The following is a 24,099-nucleotide window of genomic DNA, read 5'->3' as shown; positions in this document are numbered from 1 at the left end:
CAGAAATCCAAGATGGCCGCCATGGCCAACAGTTCCACTAAACCTGCAGAGAATGCATACTACAATATTATAAGGGTCTTTAATTTAGAGTCAGATGACCGTTAAGGCCCCTGGGCCTCTTGTTGTTTATCTATTGTTTATCCATTGTTTATCTATGGTTTATCTATTGTTTATCCATTGTTTATCTATGGTTTATCTATTGTTTATCCATTGTTTATTGTTTATCTATTGTTTATCCATTGTTTATCCATGGTTTATCCATGGTTTATCTATTGTTTACCTATTGTTTATCTATTGTTTATCCATTGTTTATTGTTTATCTATTGTTTATCCATTGTTTATCCATTGTTTATCCATTGTATATCTATTGTTTATCCATTGTTTATCTATTGTTTATCCATTGTTTATTCATCAGCATATCCCTCTTTTGATTTTTGCTTGTGATTGATTTGATAAAACTTTATTTAAAGACATTTCTGTGTTATCACACTTTCATCATTTGCAGTTCTTTTGTAAAAATCTGAACTGTGGAACTCTAAAATAAATAATTTCCATTCATTCGAATGTTCTATAGGGGAACATCATGTAATAATTCTAATGCAGTTTTATAATATTTATGTAAAATTACTGTATTTGCAAAACAAGTATCAACATAAATTATATTATATTAATATTTTAATGTGTAACCTCTGCCTTAAAGGAGTGGGTGCCGGTCACTGTCGGGGACGAGTGTTGCCTCACCTGTTGTTGTAGGAGCTATCACTCTGCTGTATAGGTAATTATCAAACCTTTTCTCCAGGTTGATACGTTTGTATGTGAACTGATGATGACCAAAATGTTTGTCAAGGATGATGTGTATATACAATAATGGATTTTATGTGTGATGATGTTTTAAGGAATCGGTGACTGCACTATTATCACCTTTCTGTGGTTTTGATATATGAAAGCATAAATCATATACATGTAGATTACAAAATGTTTTTTCACAGGTGTACAGGTGAACTTTCCCATCCATTGTTGTGTGAAGGTCACAGTTCTTACACGTTTGGCATTTTGTTGTCTTGTCGGTTTCTACTGCGGCAGTATTATATGATTTTCTTTTAAATATTAATACTGTAAAAGTGGATATTTTCGCGTGTGGAAATTTTCGCTTAGCCAGCTTCCAAAGTGTTCGCGGTGTGGATATTTTCGCGCCGTCAAGATATTTTTGCGCTAACTTGTATCTTTTATATTTAGTATTTTTATGTGTTAATATATTCGCCTGTGGAAATTTTTGCGGAGATTTACTGATAGCGAAATAAGCGAAAATTTTCACACTGCGAATATTTCCACTTTTACAGTATTCTTTTTCACACGATATTTGATGTTATCTACTACATGTATCCATCAGAACATGAATGTGACATCAGGACGAAAACTCTTATTTGATGTTAAAACCGTGTACCACAGGATATCAGTATTAATCAGTACACTGTAACGTATATTTGTGGCAGTGCTGTACTGGACAGAGCCCATGTGATCAACCCAGCCAGTATGAAGCAAGCCTTGATGGCATCCGCAAGGCGTCTACCAGACGTAAACATGTTTGAGCAGGGTCACGGCAAACTGGATCTTATCAAGGCTTACCAAACACTGCGCACCTACAAACCACAGGCCAGGTAAGTAATGATGTCAGTTGTGTCCCATGGAGAAATAATAAGAAGTATTTACTTATTATCAAAACTTTTTTCTTTGGGTTTGTAAAAATGTATGTGAAGAAGTTTTCCTAGTTAGATATATAATATGAAAATCAATTCACATTGTAAGGTGTCAATTCCCTGAACATTGTAACTCTTTGTTTTATTTAGGTCATCTGACACAAAGGGTCATGATGACCTATAGCCATTGTGTCTCATCTGTCATCCTTCAAACTGTTTGTCCTGTGCTATGCACTCAAACTCTAAACTTTTCATATTTCAAACTTCTCAAGTTCCATTGGTGGGGTTTAGCTCAAACTTGGCAGCCAGAGTGGCCATTATATAACATGGCTAAAACTTGTCTTAATGATCCTGAGATTATCAGGATTAAGTTTTTTAGCCCACCATCATCAGATGGTGGGCTATTCAAATCGCCCTGCGTCCGTGGTCCGTGGTCCGTCCGTCCGTCCCTCCGTCCGTCCGTCCCTCCGTCCGTCCGTAAACAATTCTTGTTATCGCTAATCCTCAGAAAGTACTGAAGGGATCTTTCTCAAATTTCATATGTAGGTTCCCCTTGGTGCCTAGTTATGCATATTGCATTTTGAGACCAATCGGAAAACAACATGGCCGACAGGCAGCCATCTTGGATTTTGACAATTGAAGTTTGTTATCGCTATTTCTCAGAAAGTACTGAAGGGATCTTTCTCAAATTTCATATGTAGGTTCCCCTTTGTGCCTTGTTATGCATATTGCATTTTGAGACAAATCGGAAAACAACATGGCCGACAGGCAGCCATCTTGGATTTTGACAATTGAAGTTTGTTATCGCTATTTCTCAGAAAGCAATGAAGGGATCTTTCTCAAATTTCATATGTAGGTTCCTCTTGGTGCTTAGTTATGCATATTGCATTTTGAGACCAATCAGAAAACAACATGGCCGACAGGCAGCCATCTTGGATTTTGACAATTGAAGATTGTTATCGCTATTTCTCAGAAAGAACTGAAAGGGATCTCTCTCAAATTTCATATTAAGGTTCCACTTGGTACCTAGTTATGCATATTGCATTTTGAGACCAATCAGAAAACAACATGGCCGACAGGCAGCCATCTTGGATTTTGACAATTGAAGTTTGTTATCGCTATTTCTCAGAAAGCACCGAAGGGATCTTTCTCAAATTTCATATGTAGGTTCCACTTGGTGCCTAGTTATGCATATTGCATTTTGAGTCCAATCGGAAAACAACATGGCCGACAGGCAGCCATCTTGGATTTTGACAATTGAAGTTTGTTATCTCTATTTCTCAGAAAGTACTGAAGGGATCTTTCTCAAATTTCATATGTAGGTTCCCCTTGGTGCCTAGTTATGCATATTGCATTTTGAGACCAATCGGAAAGCAACATGGCCGACATGCAGCCATCTTGGATTTTGACAATTGAAGTTTGTTATTGCTATTTCTCAGAAAGTACTGAAGGGATCTTTCTCAAATTTCATATGTAGGTTCCCCTTGGTGCCTAGTTATGCATATTGCATTTTGAGACCAATCGGAAAACAACATGGCCGACATGCAGCCATCTTGGATTTTGACAATTGAAGTTTGTTATCGCTATTTCTCAGAAAGCAATGAAGGGATCTTTCTCAAATTTCATATGTAGGTTCCTTTTGGTGCCTTGTTATGCATATTGCATTTTGAGACCAATCGGAAAACAACATGGCCGACAGGCAGCCATCTTGGATTTTGACAATTGAAGTTTGTTATCGCTATTTCTCAGAAAGTGATGAAGGGATCTTTCTCAAATTTCATACGTAGGTTCTTGTTGTTGCCTAGTTATGCATATTGCATTTTGAGACCAATCGGAAAACAACCTGGCCGACAGGCAGCCATCTTGGATTTTGACAATTGAAGTTTGTTATCGCTATTTCTCAGAAAGTAATGAAGGGATCTTTCTCAAATTTCATACATACGTTCCCCTCAGTGCCTTGTTATGCATATTGCATTTTGAGACCAATCAGAAAACAACATGGCTGACAGGTAGCCATCTTGGATATTGACAATTGAAGTTTGTTATCGCTTTTTCTGAGAAAGTACTGAAGGGATCTTTCTCAAATTTCATATGTAGGTTCCCTTTGGTGCCTAGTTATGCATATTGCATTTTGAAACTAATCAGAAAACAACATGGCCGACAGGCAGCCATCTTGGATTTTGACAATTGAAGTTTGTTATCGCTATTTCTCAGAAAGCACTCAAGGGATCTTTCTCAAATTTCATATGTATGTTCCCCTCAGTGCCTAGTTTTGCATATTGGGACCAATCCAAAAACAACATGGTCGACAGACAGCCATTATCGCTTAATCTTAAATTTTATATATAGCTTCCCCTTGTTTGAAAAGTACTAGCTATAGAGGGCTGTTTCTGAATTTACACAGATTAGTAAGACTTAGAAGAAGGGAAAAGTAGAGAAAAGATCAATCTGACATGGAACCTATGAAGATCATTCAATGGTGGGCGCCAAGATCCCTCTGGGATCTCTTGTTTTTTGTTTTTTTTTGTCTAAATATGGCTGCCATGATTGCCATCTTGAAACATCTTAAACTCCTCCAGTTCAACTAGTGCCATAGAACTGAACATTGATGGAAATCTTTAGGAAAGGAACCTAACAAAGTGTTCTTATGCTTTGCCCTGTTCAAAACTTTTAACATGGTAGCCATGGCGGCTATTTTGTAATATAATAGAATAATAATTTTGCAGATCAACATCTATTTCAGATTTCACCCAATGGGGTTCAGCTCAATTTTTCCTGAAATCTTGATGGTCTTGGTGAAATGTTCCGTTTAGCTCACATGGCGTTATGTGCGGGTAACCTTCTATGGTGAAGGGTATGTCATGCATCGTCTGTTGTTCGTCCTTTGGGCCTCTTGCTCCTAAATATGGTAACAATGCAACTTTTCTGTTCCCAGCTTGAGCCCAAGCTACATTGACCTGACAGAGTGCCCCTACATGTGGCCGTACTGCTCACAGCCACTTTTCTACGGACAGATGCCCGTCATCATCAACGTACGTCTTACCGACTTGTCTGTCCATATTTCAAATTTATTTGCTACAATCTAAAAAATATTGATTTATTATAATTCACATTCATTTCCCAATAGGCAATTCATAATAATTTTACAAATAGGACAGATTTCTGTTTTCTAATACTCAATGATAATATTATATTATAATATTGATATTACTTGTGTAAAATAGATATTTCTTGTGAATTATTATTCAAACATGAAGAAAATGATGTGGTAGTATTTCATTCTAATGTAAATAAAAATCTTTTTACATTTTAGAATTTTTAAATTTTTAAATTTTGCCATGTTTTAGGTCACTATTCTAAATGGAATGGGTGTCTCAGGAAAGATTGTTGATAAGGTAAGACGATTAAGCTTAAATAAAGGATTATATCCAGATCAGGGTGTATACCCATAGAATTAAAATGTGTGTAAGAATTTCCTGTAAAAGCAGGATTACATTGATTACAGTAACATTAGATTCTGACATTGACCTTTGAAGTTAAAGATTACTGTTACCCGGTAACCTGTGTTCTTTTTCTCTGGTTCAGTCATTCCGAAGATTTACACAAACATCATAAATTCAGGTTAAACTTTGTTTGTGTTGCAATATAATGCAACAAGCTTCTTTTAAAATTCTCATGACAAACAAATAGAATCATGAGATATTGATTGAGTTTTGCTAATATTACTATTCATTTGATAAAGAAAGTACAAATATTTTAAATGAAAGGCATTTTCCCAATCCAATTTGTACCTCTGTTGCAGCCAACCTGGCACCCGTACCTCCCTCACCATGGCAACTATCTGGATGTGGCACTCTCTTATTCGGCATCATTGTGGCCCTGGTCTGGATACTTGGCTGTTTCTCTCTCCATTGCTAAAGGAGGTAATGCCTGGGAGGGCATTGCTCAAGGCCACATCTCTCTCATCATAGAGTCTCCACCTGAGGTAAGTCTCTCTGAGCTGTAGGGCCACATCTCTCTCATCATAGAGTCTCCACCTGAGGTAAGTATCTCTGAGCTGTAGGGGCCACATCTCTCTCTTGAGCTGTAGGGGCCACATCTCTCTCCTGATCTTTAGGGCCACATCTTCCTCATTATAGAGTCTCCACCTGAGGTGAGTGTCTCTGAGTTGTAGGGGCCACATCTCTCTCCTGATCTTTAGGGCCACATCTTCCTCATCATAGAGTCTCCACCTGAGGTGAGTGTCTCTGAGTTGTAGGGGCCACATCTCTCTCCTGATCTTTAGGGCCACATCTTCCTCATCATAGAGTCTCCACCTGAGGTGAGTGTCTCTGAGCTGTAGGGGCCACATCTCTCTCATCATAGTCTCTACCCGAGGTAAGTATCTCTGATCTGTAGGGCCACATCTGGGAGGGCATTGCTCAAGGCCACATCTCCCTCATCATAGAGTCTCCACCTGAGGTAAGTATCTCTGAGCTGTAGGGCCACATCTCTCTCATCATAGAGTCTCCACCTGAGGTAAGTATCTCTGAATTGTAGGGGCCACATCTCTCTCCTGATCTGTAGGGGCCACATCTCTCTCCTGATCTGTAGGGGCCACATCTCTCTCCTGATCTGTAGGGGCCACATCTCTCTCCTGATCTGTAGGGGCCACATCTCTCTCCTGATCTGTAGGGGCCACATCTCTCTCTTGATCTGTAGGGGCCACATCTCTCTCCTGATCTGTAGGGGCCACATCTCTCTCCTGAGCTGTAGGGGCCACATCTCTCTCCTGATCTGTAGGGGCCACATCTCTCTCTTGATCTGTAGGGGCCACATCTCTCTCCTGATCTGTAGGGGCCACATCTCTCTCTGAGCTGTAGGGGCCACATCTCTCTCATCATAGAGTCTCCACCTGAGGTAAGTATCTCTGAATTGTAGGGGCCACATCTCTCCCCTGAGCTGTAGGGGCCACATCTTCCTCATTATAGAGTCTCCACCTGAGGTAAGTGACTCTGAGCTGTAGGGGCCACATCTCTCTCTGAGCTGTAGGGGCCACATCTTCCTCATCATAGAGTCTCCACCTGAGGTAAGTATCTCTGAGCTGTAGGAGCCACATCTCTCTCTTGAGCTATTGGTGCCACATCTCTCTCTTGAGCTGTGGGGGCCACATCTCCCTCAAACTTAGCAATCCTTTCAATATGTTTCTTGCAGCTCTCGATTCTATGTAGAGGAGTTAATTTTGGTCATTAAATGAAATGATTTTACCAACATTGAAAGTGTTATAACTAAGTAAAGTAACTGTGAATTTTCCTTCAATGAATTGTCAGATATAGCAAAAAGATTTAGTCATGTGTGCTATGATATATATATATATTAAATATAAATAGGTAATCTTGGCCAGATTTGAAGGACATAGATATTTTATGTTTTTTGTAAACAGCATTGACTACATGGTGAGTGATGCTGGTCCTCTGAACATCTTGTATGTTAATGTATGGGAGTGCATTTTGCTTGATCTGGTCTCTATCACCATAGACCCTACTTAGGATATTTTCAAATAATGAAATTTCAAACGATTTAAACATATTTTCATAGCTTTATTTGTTTTATTTTCTTTTACATTTTTGTACCATGTCGCCAAATTTTTAAGTGTGAGTGTCTGTTTTCAGGGAGAGGAAACAGAGCCGAGGAGAACGACGCTAAAATTGTCTGTCAAAGTGAAGATTATTCCCACTCCTCCTAAAAGGTATCTCTCCATGTCTGTATCATTACAGTCAATACCTTTTATTCCAGACATTTGATCAATCATGCAAATTTTTCAGGTTTACAGTAAGAAGATCCAAATATCCCCACAAGTTTTTGTTGGATAATGGGAAAAGTTGGCGATTAATGCTAATAAGTGATTTGATTTAAAAGCCACTGTGATAATTGATTCAATAAACCAGAAATAACAATTGAATTGATTATAAAAAAAGTGAAAAATTAATTTGATAACAGTTAATTTGAAATTAATTTAAAAATAAAATAAAATAAATAAATAAAATAATAAATCTATTTAAACCAGAAACGAAAATAACGTTAATTTTAAAAACCAGAAACGATAATTTAATTAATTTAAAAGAAACAAATGACAATAATTATAATCATCAGATACAGTTTACTGTACATTAAAAAAATATTTTGATAAAAAAAAAATCTATATTACATCTGCTTCATTAACAGTTTTAGTTTTTGTCATCTGGCAAGAAATTACAATATTTGAGTATCAATTAGTTTAATGATTTCATCCTAACAATTTTCCTAACAGTAAGCGTGTACTCTGGGACCAGTATCACAATCTTCGGTACCCACCCGGGTACTTCCCGAGGGATAACCTACGAATGAAGAACGACCCCCTGGACTGGTATGTTGTCTGTTAATCAGCCAACAATTTATAACCACATTCTGATCAAGGACAAGAATATGGATGTATTATTTAGTAATAAGCTGATGCTTGGTAATAAGCCAATTATTGTATATTACAGTTGAGAAAATATGCTAACAAGTATAATGTTAGCTCAACCATAATTTCGGGGAATGATTTCAGCACAAAAAATGCTAATATGAGATTACAACTATTAAAAATATGTATGGGAAATTGAAAATTACGATTATTTCAAATTGAAATTTAAATTAATGTTTAAGGGATTTCTATTCTAAAATATTGATAATAACTGATCCAATGATCTGTATGAACGAACATAATTGAGATCTTCATCTTTTGCGATATTTTTGTTTCAGGAATGGAGATCATATCCACACAAATTTCAAAGATATGTACCAACATCTCAGGAGCAGTGGTTACTTCGTGGAGGTCTTAGGTGAGAAAAACATCAAGATCGTGTAAAAAGAAGCTTTATATATATTGCAAATATCATGAAATAAATAGAGGATACACCATGAGAGGTTGTTGGATATGAAATTTATTTCACACGAGTAAGTTATTAAAGTTACATAAGACACGAGCTTTAGAGAGTGTTTTTTGTTACTTTTGAAAAATAACTTACGAGTGAGAAATAAATTCCATATCCAAAAATCACGAGTCGTGTGAGCTGTTTCTACCACAATAATATCGTCTTGAATCGAAGAGAAACATGGCCAAGTCTTATTTCGCATATGCAAATAAGGTGTACAGGTGACGGCGGGGACCCGGTGATATTCGATTATTGATGACGTCAATAACAATTGCAGCTCGGGTCAAAGTTCGAATTCTTGACCAATCAAAAGACCGGAAGGTCATATTCCTCTAGTGGAATATAACATATATATATCCAACAGTGGAATAACACCGGGCATTGTGGTAGAAGTATAATGTATTTAACAGGGCAAGAAATAAAATCTTGGCATCACTGGTCTTCCAGAAAAGTTCTTGGTCAAACGTACAGGCCCAAAGTTGAAAGTTAGTCCACTGCTCACAATTTACGTGATTTTCATTTTAAATAACAGCATGGAATTTATAATGAATTTAAAGTTTGCGATCTGGTTGTAAGATGGTATGTAATTTTTCTTAATATTTCTCCTAATATCGAATTACCAACTGTTTAATATGTGATTGTGAGTGTATCACAAGTGGTAAGAAAAATAATAATTGTGGAAATAACTTTGGATGCTTGGGGTTGGCTTTTGACAGTACAATCTGACGATAGTCTTACATGCAGCTTATTTCGTGTGTAATATATTCCTACAAGCTTACAAGAAATAATTGTGCTTGCCTGTATATTGGGCAAGTAGTCGCCAGTATTTACTTTCCCTCAGACCAAATGTAATGGCCTCGAGTCAACAGACCTGGTTTTTTCTCATCCTGTAATAATTTTTGTTGGCCTGTATAAAAAATGCTCAGGTAGTTTTTATTTGGGGAGAACTTCAATATGAGCACCAGAAGAAATCCTGCCTGGTTGTGTATAAACGTAGGTGACTAAAACTAAACTGGTTCCATCCCTTAGTTCTTGATTTTTAGCTCACCGGTTACGAGTAACCGAGAGCTAATGCTGTCACCCCGGTGTCCGCGTCGGCGTCTGCGTCTGCGTAGGCGTCCCACCCAAAAACTTTAAAGTTTTTGGGGTAAGTTTTTGGAAAGCTTGTAAGTCCAAAAGTATACACCTCTTGCCCTTCTTATTTTGTTTATGCATTCATTAGAGGTCTAGGAGTGATGTTATGGCAAAATCATGCAGAAAAAAAATGTGATTTTTTTTCGCATTTTACCATTTTGTGGACTTAACTTTTTTGGCACCAAAACCCACTTTAAAGTTTTTGGAGTAAGTTTTTGGAAAGCTTGTAAGTCCAAAAGTATACACCTCATGCCCTTCTAATTTGGTTTATACATCCATTAGAGGTCTATTAGTGATGTTATGGCAAAATCATGCAGAAAAAAATTGTGATTTTTTCGCATTTTATCATTTTGTGGACTTAACTTTTTTGGCACCAAAACTCACTTTAAAGTTTTGGGGGTGAGTCCAAAAGTATACACCTATCACCCTTCTAATTTGGTTTATACATTCATTAGAGATCCAGGAGTGATGCTGTGGCAAATCATGCAGAAAAAAATTGGCATTTTGGCATTTTACTATTTAGTGGACTTACTTTTTTACTTTAAAGATTTTGGGAGTTAGTTTTGAAAAGCTTGTAAGTCCACATCCTTCTAATTTGGTTTATACATCCATTAGAGGTCTAGGAGCGATATTATGTGACATACAATTTCAAAATGACATGCTTATACATACATAAAAAATGAATGTATAGTGTGATTGCTGCCGCCGGTGAGCTTTCGCAATCATTGATTGCACTTGTTTAATTTGGTTGATCAACATTATTTGTTATTTATTGACAAACATTTGCGAGATGAGCTATGCTATTCTACAACAGCTCTGGTTAAACTTCAGGCAAATAGCACCCAATGTGCTTATGAAAATGTCACTCTTTAATTTACGCTTTTTGCTTAAGTGGAAGTAAGCATCTCCAGATAACATAACACGCACGATAAATATGCGCACACGCTGGGGTAGGAATTCCTGCCAAAAATGATTACTCGCTACTATTGTGTACATAAGGGAGGTAACTGAGGAGGTTACCAGTCTACCCTGAAATGATAAAAAGTTATAACACTATAATCCAATATGAATTTGTTGTAATATTTAATGTTGATATGTGGATACAACCTTTTGTAGGTTCTCCGTTCACCTGTTTTGATGCTAGTCAGTACGGCACTCTGCTGATCGTGGATGCAGAAGAGGAGTATTTCCCGGAGGAAGTAACCAAACTCAAACGTGACGTGGACAATGGCTTGTCCATCATCATCTTTGGAGATTGGTACAACGTGTCGGTCATGAGGAAAGTGAAGTTCTATGATGAAAACACAAGGTGTGTATTGATTGGTTGATGAATTTTTGCATTTGCATTTTCTTACATCATTCAGGGATTCAGTTTGTAGTTCATTAGCATTCGCAAATATTATGGAAACATGGTTTTGGTAGAATATTTCATCATTCAAACATCAAAACATGTAGCCTTGAGTATCATTAAGATTTTTATGCCCCACCATGAATTTGGGGGGGGGGGGGGGGCACATTTAGTGCTACCCATGTCCGTCGCATTGTGTTCCGTCCCAATGGAATGTAACTAGCTAATCTCAGGAACTGCTGCTGATGCGATCCTCACCAAATTGTGTTTTTGGGTTTGGGTTGAGTGGCAGTGAGGCAATTATGTCTTACAGACATTTTCTTGTTTTAAGTTAGAGATGTTATTTGCAGGTATCTTTTAAGGTTTTGTATTTTGGAGATCTTTGGAAAAGCATATTAACATATGCAGTTGTAGTATATGGCCTTAATAAGATAAAAGGTTAAGGTGTTATGCCTGATGCTTTGTGTTACAGAAGGTTAAGGTGTTATGCCTGATGCTTTGTGTTACAGACAATGGTGGATGCCTGACACTGGAGGAGCTAATCTTCCAGCCACTAACGACCTGCTGGCACCATTTGGAATGGCCTTCAGGTAATACATACTGTATAGTCGGTAAAATTTTTGCGTAAAATTTAACTTTGAAACTAGGACAACTGCCAAATGCCCTTTACATATTTTTTTGCACAAATTTGAATTAGTTGTAGTTCCAACTTGGACAACCATCAAGTATTAGTCCTCAAAATTTGACTAGATATTGTTCCAACTGGGACAACCATCAAGTATTAGTCCTACAAAGTTTGACTAATTGTAGTTCCAACTGGAACAATTGCCAAATATTAGCCCTCAAAACTTACAGTAGTCAGACAGATAATGTGATTTCACCAAAGTTTAACACTTAATCACGGTAACAATTCAGTGGTTAGTGGGATGTTCATGACAAGTTTCATTGTATCTATACCCAAAACATTGTATGTTTAACAGCGGACTGGTGTATGATGGTAATTTTGTCCCCCAAACTAAGTGGAAAGTTTGGTTGCCATGGTAATGAAATGGAGGCCTCTGATTGGTCGAAATTAGGAAATTGTCAGATTAAAGTGAAAATTGGTATAGATAGGTAATGATGGATACCGAACACAATGGTATGACTGTTGGGAGGAGGGGGGTTGTTTAGGGGACATCTGTAATGGTCCCCATTACAATCAATACTTGTTTAACTTGTTGAGTCTATGTGTTGTGTCATCAGTTACTTGTAATGTTGTATGTTTTACAGTGACCAAGTGTACGAGGGAGATTTTATGATGGGAGAGCACGACAGTAAGTGTTAAACGTCCATTAATTCATAAAATGACCATTTAATTGGATTTTCTTATCTGATGTACAGAGTCAATGCCATTCAACATTCATTTGGTTCAGAGCAGACAGATTTTCTGTTTACATTCTAGGTTGAATAATAGCTGAGAGGCATTATTAAATGTCAGTTTGTGGAGGTGTCTGTATTGTACAGTGTTTACTCACTGCTGCTTCTTAACTTCGAGTAAAAATGTGAATTTACAACTGATTTGAAAGGTCTGGATTATACAGGTTTTGAGATTTCGAAGTTTAGTTTAATTTTGATTGAGTTCCCTGTAAATTCACATGATAATAGATTAAAAAAAATAGCTCACAAGTGTTGTTTGATGTTTAGTATATTGTCTTCTCACAAAATTGTATAACTGACTCTCTACACAGGTGGAGTATAAAATATCTGGGCTTTTAGAGCAAAAATATGTCTCCACTAGCTAGGCAGGTATATCTAAAGGATCCATACACTCAATAGTTTCTGGTATTAAATGCAGCTCAGCTAGACAAATGAAATTCTCAGTCTTAATGATTATAAGAAATGTTGATGTATATATTCTTTTAATTAGAGACTTCCAACCAGACAGGCTGCTATACAAACTGTCATTAAAATAAAAAAAATGATGGTTTATGTTTTAAAACCTTGCTGGTTAATGTAAAAATTTAGATTGTGTTATAATTATTAGGACAATATTATAACAGTAATCTTTCTTTTCCAAAAAAACTAAGACATTTTGACCAGTATAATACACGGGTCTCTGTTCATTGTAGTGTACTATGCCTCTGGAACAAGCCTTGCCAAGTTTCCCGATGATGGTGTGATTTTGAGCCATAATTTAAAAGATCAAGGTAAGTTTTACAGGAAGGAAGATAAGGAAGTAATGAAATACAGATTATGCTTCATTTATCCTCAAATAAGCATCCTCTCCTAGTGTAAAAGTTTGTTACCATATTCATTTTCAAGTAAATCCCCTTCCCATAATTTAAAAGTTGAATATGAAAGTTTGGGGAGGGCTCATTTGCAAACAATTTTTAGCTTACTATATAATATTAAAAATGACCTTTTTGCATAAATGAAAATAGGGGACTTATTTGTAGGCTACAGCTTATTTGTGGAATAAAAACAAAACTGTCAAGACTCTGTTTGTTTATCTGGACCTGACGGAGAAAATGTATCAAAGGAAGGTACTGAAAATATACTCTTGATAGTCATCTATCATTATCTATTGTCATAGGCTAATGTTCAAGGTCGTAGTTCATTGTCGAAGGTCAAAGGGCAATGTCCAAGCTCAAACGGTATTGTCTAAGGACATTGATCAATGGCATAGGTCAATATCATAGACTGATATCCAAGGTCATAAGTCAAAGTTCATGGTCATTAAGGTTGTTGGGTCAAATCTAGAATAATGCTTTGTGACCTAAGTAAGCTGGTTTGATAAATGTAAGTTATGAGTAAGCTATTTTATTTATAGAACAACAATTTTATTGTGTATATGACATTGGTAAATTCTTTTGTATTGTAGGCCATGAAGTGTTAAAAGGAGAAGCAAAGACGGTGGAGGGCGTGGCCATTCTCGGGCTGTACCAAACCACAGCAGCTCCAGAAAGTGGGCGTGTTGCCCTTTTTGGGGACTCAAATTGTCTTGACAACAGTCACATGCAGAAAGGTGAGCAAATGACATGTTGGTTTAGTGGAATCTGTATTTATCATCAGTCATAATATCAGTATGCACAGTCTTGAAAAATCCTTGAATTTTGCTGTGTGTTCTTGAAAAACCTTGAAGTCTTGCAGCTTTGGTACGTAAGTCCTTAACCCTTTCAACCCCAAGAAACTTTAGTGGACTCTGCCATTCTTTCATAATTTGAAGTCCAATATGGTCAGTAGGGGTGAAAGGGTTGGTATGCAAGTCATTTATACTGTAACATAAGAGATTAACATGAAAATGTAATTTCAATTCAAATTGGAATATTGACTCATTGAAACCTTGGATCCATAAATTCAAAGGTGACTATTAGAGATGAAGTAAATTGTTTTTGTGTCTCATACTGATAGATCTCGAGAAAACAGACAAGTCAGTTTTGAAATTATGCACAAAAGGTGTGCAGCATTCGGCATAGCAAAAATCATAAATGTAAAATGCTGTTTATGCTGTGTGAATTCCTTGCAAATTAAAAAAAGGGTCTTGAAATGGCCTTGAATTTAGCTTTATCAGAGCTGTATAAGGCCTTGTATATGCATGAACTAATATTCTACTGTTTGAGATAACCCTGTACAGTTAACTGTTTTACAATGTGAAGCCCTCTATATAGAGTGATATCTATAGAAGTACCATACTTGTTTTCAAAAGTACAATATCCTAAAGTAGAAATGTTTGGTTATGTTGGACTTGATAAGTCAAAGGTCAGGACTTTTTCTGTTTTTTTTTGGGGGCCGTAAATGGGCCCCATTCCCAATTGAAATTATTTCATATTTAAGCCAAATTCCCAAAATATGCAGTTTATTCCTGAACAAATCTTTCCCAATTCACCAATTTTCTTCCCAAAATGAGACAAAAAGGCCCTTTCCCAATTCAAACTAGTGAGAAAGTCCTGCAGGTAGCCATACGTATTATCACTGTAATTACTATATATATGTCCATACTTACAGTCAGATATTCCTGTTTCAGACTGTTTCTGGCTACTAAGTGCCCTGTTGGAATACACAGCCTACAACAGCCTTGTTCCCCTATTCTCTGGCACGGACCAGTCCATTTTGCCTCCTGCAGAGCTGCCACTCAGAATGGAGGGTAACTAGCATTAACTTAAGTATACATCGATTCACAGCAAACTGGGCCCGTTCACTCATAGTCTGGGAATTGTAAACACATATTTTGGAGCATAACTCAATTGAAATAGATTAGCAAATTTTGCACACCCAGATTAGTTTCTGCTATTAGCATAATCATAATTTAGCGGAGGGGTTTGACACGAAAAGCGCTGAATTAAAATTACCACTAAAATATAATATTTACAGTATATCTTGTCCATCATGAATTGAATCTTTAAGATTCAGGGTATTTTTTGTATTTCTTTTACTGAAGTACAACCTTCTGATCACTATAATTTTAGCTTTGAAATTTTACTCTTTTTTTAAAATGCACTACTTCTACAGTAACTAACATTAAAATTTCCATGACCTTCGTCATTGGGCATGACCTTGGTCATTGGGCAAATTGACTGTACCCTCGGTATACAATGTATATAATTTGTCTTGATTTTTATTTTACAGGGAATCACCTGCATCGTTATTCAAAAGTGCTAGAAGGTCACCTTGGGTCACCGAGGTCACGACCTCTACCTCAGTGTCCAAGACTGATCTGGACAGTAGCACATCCCTTGAATGTTTCTGCTCCTTCGTAAGTACCTTGGCTTAAATTGTCTTTCTTGATAAATCTTTCCTCTCCTCATGCATGTATTAAAGATACTGTGTCCTTATAGATGTTTTGTGAATACAGACATATCTGATTTGTCTGACAAAGGTAAGATTTTTTTGATAGAAATTCCCAAACTCTTCTTGTATGATTATATCAGAAAGCTAGCAGGAGTAAACAGGGTTCAAATATGCAAAAATATTTAGATTTTTATTACTCAACCAATGGATTTTTATATGTGACATTTCGATGACTAATACTAATATCTATCAGAGGTGACAGTGTACATACCGTACTAGTCATCGAAACATCACGCATAAACATCCATTGGTTGTGTTACGAAAATCCTTACATGAACAATAATTTCTGATCTGAAGATAAATGTTAAGAAATATGCAAATTAAAGTACTTATTATTTCATTATCTCACTTGAGTTCAGAATTTTTAGTAATATAAATTTGGAAGTGAGACAGTTACACATTTTCCCAGACAGAAATGATCCTCCTCATCAATTTTGGTTCGCAGGGTCTGTAATGTTCAAGCACATGGCAGAGGCCTTCGATGACCTGTCAGTGTTCCAATATTATCCCTAATGCTCATATCAGAAATTGATATTGAAATATGGACACAATTAATGATGCATGTAGGTAATGATATAGTGATTTTTGATTGACAGAAATCTGTACCAGCAACAGAAACTGCTGTCAACTGGACTAGACATTCCTGTGCCTCCTGGGATTGACCGACGAGACAGTGACCTGATGCCCAATATGGGGATGGTGAAGGAGTCCGGTGGATTCCAGGCGGACCCACTGATGAAACCAGCTAATCAGCTCCAGGATGTAGACTCTAACAGTGTTTTCCCAGTTGTGGCCTTTGTCGCCACAGGACTTGTGCTTCTTTTCCTTCTCAACCAGTACTATAAAAGTCGCTCAAAGCCTAAAAAGAGGCGTCCAAGATTAAAAAAGTTTCACCAAATATTTACCGGGAAAGTGCCGAGTGTATGATGTTAACTGTTTGTTAGGAGAGTGTGGCTCTGTGAGAGATTCTGATTTGTGTGTTTCAAGGATAGCTCTGTGTGTACCTGTGTGATTGACAGCCATGTGTGTACCTGTGTGATTGACAGTCATATGTGTACCTGTGTGATTGACAGCCGTATGTGTACCTGTGTGATTGACAGCCATGTGTGTACCTGTGTGATTGACAGCCATGTGTGTACCTGTGTGATTGACAGCCATATGTGTACCTGTGTGTTGAAGGTACAGTGTGTAAGCATGTGTTGAGAACAAACGTGTGCATTTGTGTATGGCAACAGATGCATGGTTGGTTTTCTGAATTTTGTAACAAAACTTGAGAATCCGATTAGTGCCATGTTGGTCACAGTGTTAAATATAGAATCAATTTTGAAATGAATTCTTTGATATTTGAGCAGAATGTGTGATTTTTCTGCAAGATTTTACCATTTCAGAATAGTACAACATTTTCAAGTACATGCATTGTGGTTTCATTGTTAAATTGTATATTTAACTGATAAATTCTCACAACAGACACTAAATGAAATTAATCATCAGTAAATGTAATTAGATAACTTTTTTAGCAAACATAATTTAGAAAGGATACTTTTCTTCTTTTTTTTTTTGCACTTATATTAATTAACATTTGTCTGTACTCGTATGTCTGATTGTTACAGTTTCTGTGAATAAATTATGAAATAAGTTTGTGTGATACTAAAGTTGGCAGTAGATGCTTAAGGTAGGGAATCTCGCTGAATTTCCATTCCATACAAACATTGAAACGTAGGGGCCACGAAAGCTCAGTCGGTCAAAGTTCTGGCCACGTAATCTCGGGTAAAGATCCGAGATGTATGCTTAGACTCTCCCTAACCGTGTCGGTTTGTGTTTCTGAGGAATCTGAGAAACGGGCCAATCTGTACTGTCATGGTTGTGTCCTTGAGCAAGACACTTTACCCTTATTGCTCTGGGTGGCATGAGACTGACCTCTTGTATGTGTAGTGAGGTAGTCACCAACTGCTACAAGGATACCCTCAAAATGACCGTGGCTGTTCATGGGGTGATTAACCCAGCAAACAAACAAAATGTTGAAACATTATTTTCAAGTTCTAATTTTATTGTTTTTGTACCTATTCAAGGACCGGGGTGTGATAATCATCAGATTCTGTAAAATTATGCATTAGAAACATTGTGGTAGGTCCATGACAATTTTCTACTCTCATCAATACAATTTTACAATCGCCAATTGTCCTTCATTTTCAACAAAGGTTGATGCCAACTGACAATGTGAAGCACAGCATCTTGTTTAAAGTTTCAGGCATTTGAAGAAATCTAAACACCTTGTAAATACTCTTAAGTAATGTTAATTTTAAAGTAAATTTAGTAAATATCGATAGAGGTTTACAGATTCAGTTTAAATTTGTGTTGCACTTAATGTTTTGAGAAAAAATAAAAATTATGGAAGTGTTTTTTGATAAATACAGCAAAGAAATGTAAATAAAGAAATTATAGATAACAAAAATACTTAACACACTGGATATCATCTTCATTTGAGATACAACTGAGCATCTCTACCTTAACTGAAATTTGCTGTCTGCGCTCAATGCATAAATTATTTATTTGAAAATCGACATTTTGCAAAATGAAAGTAAAACATGCTACACTGTCATTATATTTATTCATTAGTGGATTGTGTACTCACTACTACTGTGTCCTCGTTATATGAGGGGTTTTAATTGATTCCTGTGGTTTTTTATTAAGTCCGTAGTGAAAATGAGGGACTTAGTGATTAAATAATTATGATGTTGATATTTAAGGTAACTTACTGAATTTAAAAAAAAATATTGTGCTACTGACTATGATTTACAAGTATGAAACTGCAAATGTGTGAGTGTCAGAATTTTATATTTATTGTATAAATTTATAATGTGCATAATTCCAAACCTGCCAACTGCATCAGAGTTTTATCTCACAATATTCATTTGTAACTAGTTAGATTTCCCCACCTACAAATGAGTGTAACATGACTTATGTAATCTAAGTGCAACATGAACACAGGTTTAAATGTATATAGTTGAGATTTTTTCTACTCTGTTCAAACTTCTGATATGAGACAATTAGTCGCAGAATATATAATTCATCCCTAAACCTGTATGATGATTTTTCTTTCTGATCACTGTCCTTAAATACTACAAACCACTGGAATAAAAAATAACATTTTGGTCATGTCTGAATGATACATCGGGTGAATTGTTTATATTTACTATATACTACATAATCAATTATACATACACATGAACTTGAAATTTTCATTGAGAAAGCATTTCAGTTAATACGATATACTGCATAATGTCACATTCTTGCTATATCATATAATTCTGTAATGTCACATTCTGCTTTGTATCACATTCTGCATAATGTCACATTCTGTTTTTATATCACATTCTGCATAATGTCACATTATGCTTTATATCACATTCTGCATAATGTCACATTGTGTTTTATATCACATTCTGCATAATGTCACATTATGCTTTATATCACATTCTGCATAATATCACATTCTGCTTTATATCACATTCTGCATAATGTCACATTATGCTTTATATCACATTCTGCATAAAGTCACATTATGCTTTATATCACATACTGCATAATGTCCCATAATGCTTTATATCACATTCTGCATAATGTCACATTATGCTTTATATCACATTCTGCATAATGTCACATTCTGCTTAATATCACATTCTGCATAATGTCACATTATCCTTTATATCACATACTGCATAATGTTACATTATGCTTTATATCACATACTGCATAATGTCCCATTATGCTTTATATCACATTCTGCATAATGTCACATTCTGCTTAATATCACATTCTGCATAATGTCACATTATCCTTTATATCACATACTGCATAATGTTACATTATGCTTTATATCACATTCTGCATAAAGTCACATTGTGTTTTATATCACATTCTGCTTAATGTCACATTCTGTTTTATATCACATTCTGCATAATGTCACAGTATGTTTTATATCATATTCTGCATAAAGTCACATTATGCTTTATATCACATTCTCAGTAATGTCACATTCTGCTTCATAGATTTAACTCTGGCAAATGACATTTGTATATGCAATTCCTTAAAATACATTTGGAAACTGAGAAATGTTCTGGTCCTCAGGCTCCAGGTTATGGAGGTTTCACTATGCATTAAAGCACTAATCACAATGAATACAAATAAGGCTATACAATTGTATATTGCTTAATATGCTTCTTTTTTATTCTGCAAGATGATCCAACTGTAAGATTTTTTAAGAAAAATCAACAATTTTTTATGCAGGTCATTTTCATCTCTGGCAAATGATGTGGAAGCATTTTGTGAGAAAAGGCGGTTTGTCATATTCAATAAATAATAAATTAAGAAAGAGGGAGAGAAAGCTTCTGAATTGTACTGTCATCAGTTAATGTCACTGTCGTTCACAACAGGTGTCATTATTGTCAGGTTTTCATTTTTGATAAATTTTGAAAGCTTATTATGTCATAACTAATTTGCTTTGTACAAAAACGGAGGAATATGTTTGCTTTAAAATTTGTACAAGTAATGAATCATCATTTCTGTGGGAAAGTTGAAATCATAGGCATATTTATTGAAAAATATTTTTATTTATTGTTTTGGGGGTTGAACAATGGCCAAATGGGGGAAATTATTTTTAAATAGTTTCAATATAAATTTTTTAAAATATGTATCAGTATTTATATGAAAAGTCTGTTTTTTATGCAGTGTAGGTAGACAGAATCCACACAAGATCGGTGTGGTCTCGATGTGCAATAGTGAACTTTATTTTGCTTCTATATCTTTATAAACCTGCTAATATATTGTGTTTAGAGAATTTTAAACTTTCTTTATTAATGAAATCAAAGACTTTTAATTGAATTACTTTTGGGGAAAAGAAAGAGTGAATTTAAATGTTATTTAAGTAATTGAAAAAATGTTAATTTAAATTATTTGAGCCTGAATAATTTTGGTCTGGAGTCCTATACACTGTATTTGTAAAGTGAATATTTGAATATTGTATTTAACAAGGGGGTCTTAAGATCATTGAAGTGCAGATTGACAGTTGTTTATATGTCTGTGTCCTGGTAATATTTGTAACTGTTGTTGCTATTGTATATAAAAGGGATTTTGCACAAATTTCCAATATACAGTCTTTATATAAGGTATTTATATATGTAAAAGGAAGGAGTAATGAAAAATATCCTGTCTGGGGCTTGGACTAGCGATCTCTAGCTCTCTAAGCCAAAATCTTACCACTAGGCTATAAAGGGATTTAACATCCAGCTTGAGCTATTAAGGTGACATACACTCTCCACTATTACCGTATTCGCCGCAATTAACACCTCTCCCCATTTAAGTGCCCCTACCCTTTCCGACAGAGAAATTGAAATTACATATGTATATCAACGCCACTCCTAATCGTGAAACCACTTCAAAATATGTTGTATTACTTACATTTATATGTAGAGACTTTAGTTTGGTGATCAAAATAGACTCCCCCTAAATCTTAGATATCTGGTCACAATGTATCAAATTTTTTCTTTGACTTTTTCTTCACAACATAGATTAAGTTACCTTGATAAACGCCCTCTCTCTAACGACGTTTTTAAGCGCCCGGGCGCTTATTATGCCAAATATGGTACGCTAGCTCCTACCTCACAAAGTTTTCATCCTGAATACAATCTCAGCCTGGGTTCTTTAGCTCCTAGAAAACCTGTCTCCTGCAGCTGGCACTTGGAGTGATCAACACCAAGTCTGTAATAGGAAGGTGTAATGAAAATACCCTGGCCATGCTGAGACTCGTGTTAGTGAACTCTCACTCTCTAAGGAACATTTTACCACTAGTTAAAGGGAAGTTTCTCACCCACCTGAGCTAGTAAGGTGAACATATACTCCAATTTTACATATTATTGAAATATGGACTATGATTTGGGAATTTGTGCCAAATTTCCGTGGTCTACATCGCATGTTTAAATGTTTAATGAGTGACTCAAAATGATATGATTTAAAGTGGGAGCATACATGGTAGTCAGCTAAAATATGTACCAGATATGAATATACATCTTTTTTGTTAGCATTTGTATTGAACACAGCATGGGAAAACATGAAGGTTTAAAAATAAATTCACAATATTGAAAAAAACAAATTCTAGTAAGTTCTTGGTTGTTAAACTTCATGCTGTGTAGGGTAAAAATGAAGTATGAAGTATCAGAGAAAGGAAGGGGGGGGGGGGGGGGGGGGGGGGGGGGGGACAAAACTACCTGTAACTCCTTGACACAAAAAATTTGTATTTAAATTTGTATTTATATGTATTTTTATATATGGCATCCCACCATATATATACTGTATAGTTGATATTCACATAGAATTTCATTTCTCTAAAATTGTGGTCATTGAATATAATACAAATATAATTTCCCAATATTTTTTTTTTTTTTTTTTCAAGGAACATTGTGTGTAACAAAAAAAAAAAATTTTAATAAATACAAAAGTATTTTATAGTGCTTATTTGCATTACTGCAGAATGGTTACATGAAATTTGATACATATGAACTATGTACTTTCGACTGGGACATCTGCTAAAATTTAGACCAGTGAAATTTTATTCTATATATACAGCTGTACTTCATTGTTTACATCACCATAGACTTCTTTTTATTCCATGCAAATTCTTTCACTTTAATACATGTCTTACAACTAAAATACTTTTAAATGTTTTCAACTAGATGTTATGTAGTGGTATTATGTTAGTCATTAATGGGTTTATAGAAATGTCTTCGCTAATTTAAACTGTTGTATGAACTTTAATGTTAATTTGTGGTGTGGCCTATGCAATTGGAAGAATGATTAAATTGTACCCAATATGGAAGCATATTTGAAATATGTAAAAAAACAGAAATAAAAACAACATACAAAAAATAATAAAATGGAAGTAAATGAAATATTGGTGTTTATTATTTTGATTTCAGTGATAACAAGGCTGCGGACTTTCTCAAACTCTGTAGTGACGAGGTCCAAAGATAGGGAAAACACGGATATGATATAAAGTTCTTTCCACAGCATTCTCAGCTAGATATCAGGAAGAACACTTTTTAGTTTGCAAGTTGTTAGAATATGGATTTATCTCCCAGAAAATGTTGTCTTAGCACCTACAGTAAATTCTTTCAAAAACTGAAAAGATAAGCATTGGGATAATCAAGAAATTTTATCTGTGAAATACTGGTGATAAGACATGTAAATATTAATTAAAATAAACTCTAAGAATGTCACCATATTGTACCATCATTAGCTGATGCAGAATGTTTGATTCCCACAGGTAGGTTGCTCAGTTTAACTAAAGGAGATCGTTACAGGTCGATGAATGTTTACAAAAAACAAAAATAAATATTATTCAACATCCGGAGCAGTATTCTCGAAAATTACATACAATGTACCCTGTTACAGCCAGGTCACAAAAGTTTAATTTGTTAAAATTTAATTGTTTCATTTCATCAGAGACTTATTTTCTACTGATTTTATATGAAAATTGTGAAAATTTTGACCTGCGAAAATAACCAGCTGTACAATAATTTATCTGTTATGATGGCTGAATGTATTTTACAAAATAGCAGCTAGATCAAGAAGATGATCAATTGATTTAACTAAGATGCTATGCCAATGTTAATAATTTATTTGAGAGAAATTACAGACATACAGTTTTATTTAGTTTTAAGACACGCACTCGGATAGAGCAGGCATGTTCCTTTTTGACCCCTGGTCCTAGTCATTGGTAAACTACAATGTGAAGGAACTCAAATAGCTTGTAGTGTTCCTTCGATTTTACCAAGACATTGTATTAATTGTAAATAGTGTACATAGTGATACTGTCGTCTCTATGAGCTTCGCGCTAGAGGGAATTTCCCTTTAGCAGTAAGCCGAGGGTTGCGGGTATGATCCTCGGTGGAGGCACACTACTCTCTTTCCTGTTTAAGAAAGATTTATGGCTCATTTCATTTTCGCTCCATTTTGGCAAAATCATTAATTACATTCCGGATTTATATACATATATTTACATATTTAAAATATTTTGACGATAGAACTATCTAGTGAATGATATGTTGATTTTACAAGTTCATCCTTAAGTGTAAAAGAGAAAGTTGCAATTGATAAAGAATCT

At 35.5% G+C, this 24,099-nt stretch overlaps 1 protein-coding gene across 1 annotated transcript in view; it reads left to right on the top strand.

Annotated features, from left to right (window-relative positions):
- LOC117337362 (membrane-bound transcription factor site-1 protease-like) overlaps window positions 1-22,885 on the top strand; it is a 38,383-nt gene extending 15,498 nt beyond the window's left edge. Inside the window, 16 exon segments of the mRNA XM_033898320.1 lie at window positions 701-775; window positions 1,494-1,658; window positions 4,633-4,729; window positions 5,045-5,092; window positions 5,500-5,682; window positions 7,349-7,425; window positions 7,987-8,082; window positions 8,460-8,539; window positions 10,883-11,075; window positions 11,624-11,704; window positions 12,384-12,427; window positions 13,223-13,300; window positions 13,975-14,118; window positions 15,118-15,237; window positions 15,720-15,846; window positions 16,538-22,885. Of these exon segments, the coding sequence (XP_033754211.1) occupies window positions 701-775; window positions 1,494-1,658; window positions 4,633-4,729; window positions 5,045-5,092; window positions 5,500-5,682; window positions 7,349-7,425; window positions 7,987-8,082; window positions 8,460-8,539; window positions 10,883-11,075; window positions 11,624-11,704; window positions 12,384-12,427; window positions 13,223-13,300; window positions 13,975-14,118; window positions 15,118-15,237; window positions 15,720-15,846; window positions 16,538-16,868 (1,939 nt within the window). The 3' untranslated portion in view covers window positions 16,869-22,885.
- Window positions 22,886-24,099: the final 1,214 nt, after the last annotated feature.

The sequence above is a fragment of the Pecten maximus genome, chromosome 11, assembly GCF_902652985.1.
Source record: "Pecten maximus chromosome 11, xPecMax1.1, whole genome shotgun sequence".
Taxonomy (NCBI): domain Eukaryota; kingdom Metazoa; phylum Mollusca; class Bivalvia; order Pectinida; family Pectinidae; genus Pecten; species Pecten maximus.
The sequence above is the reverse complement of the archived record's forward strand: the minus strand, read 5'-3'. Positions and strand labels throughout refer to the sequence as shown.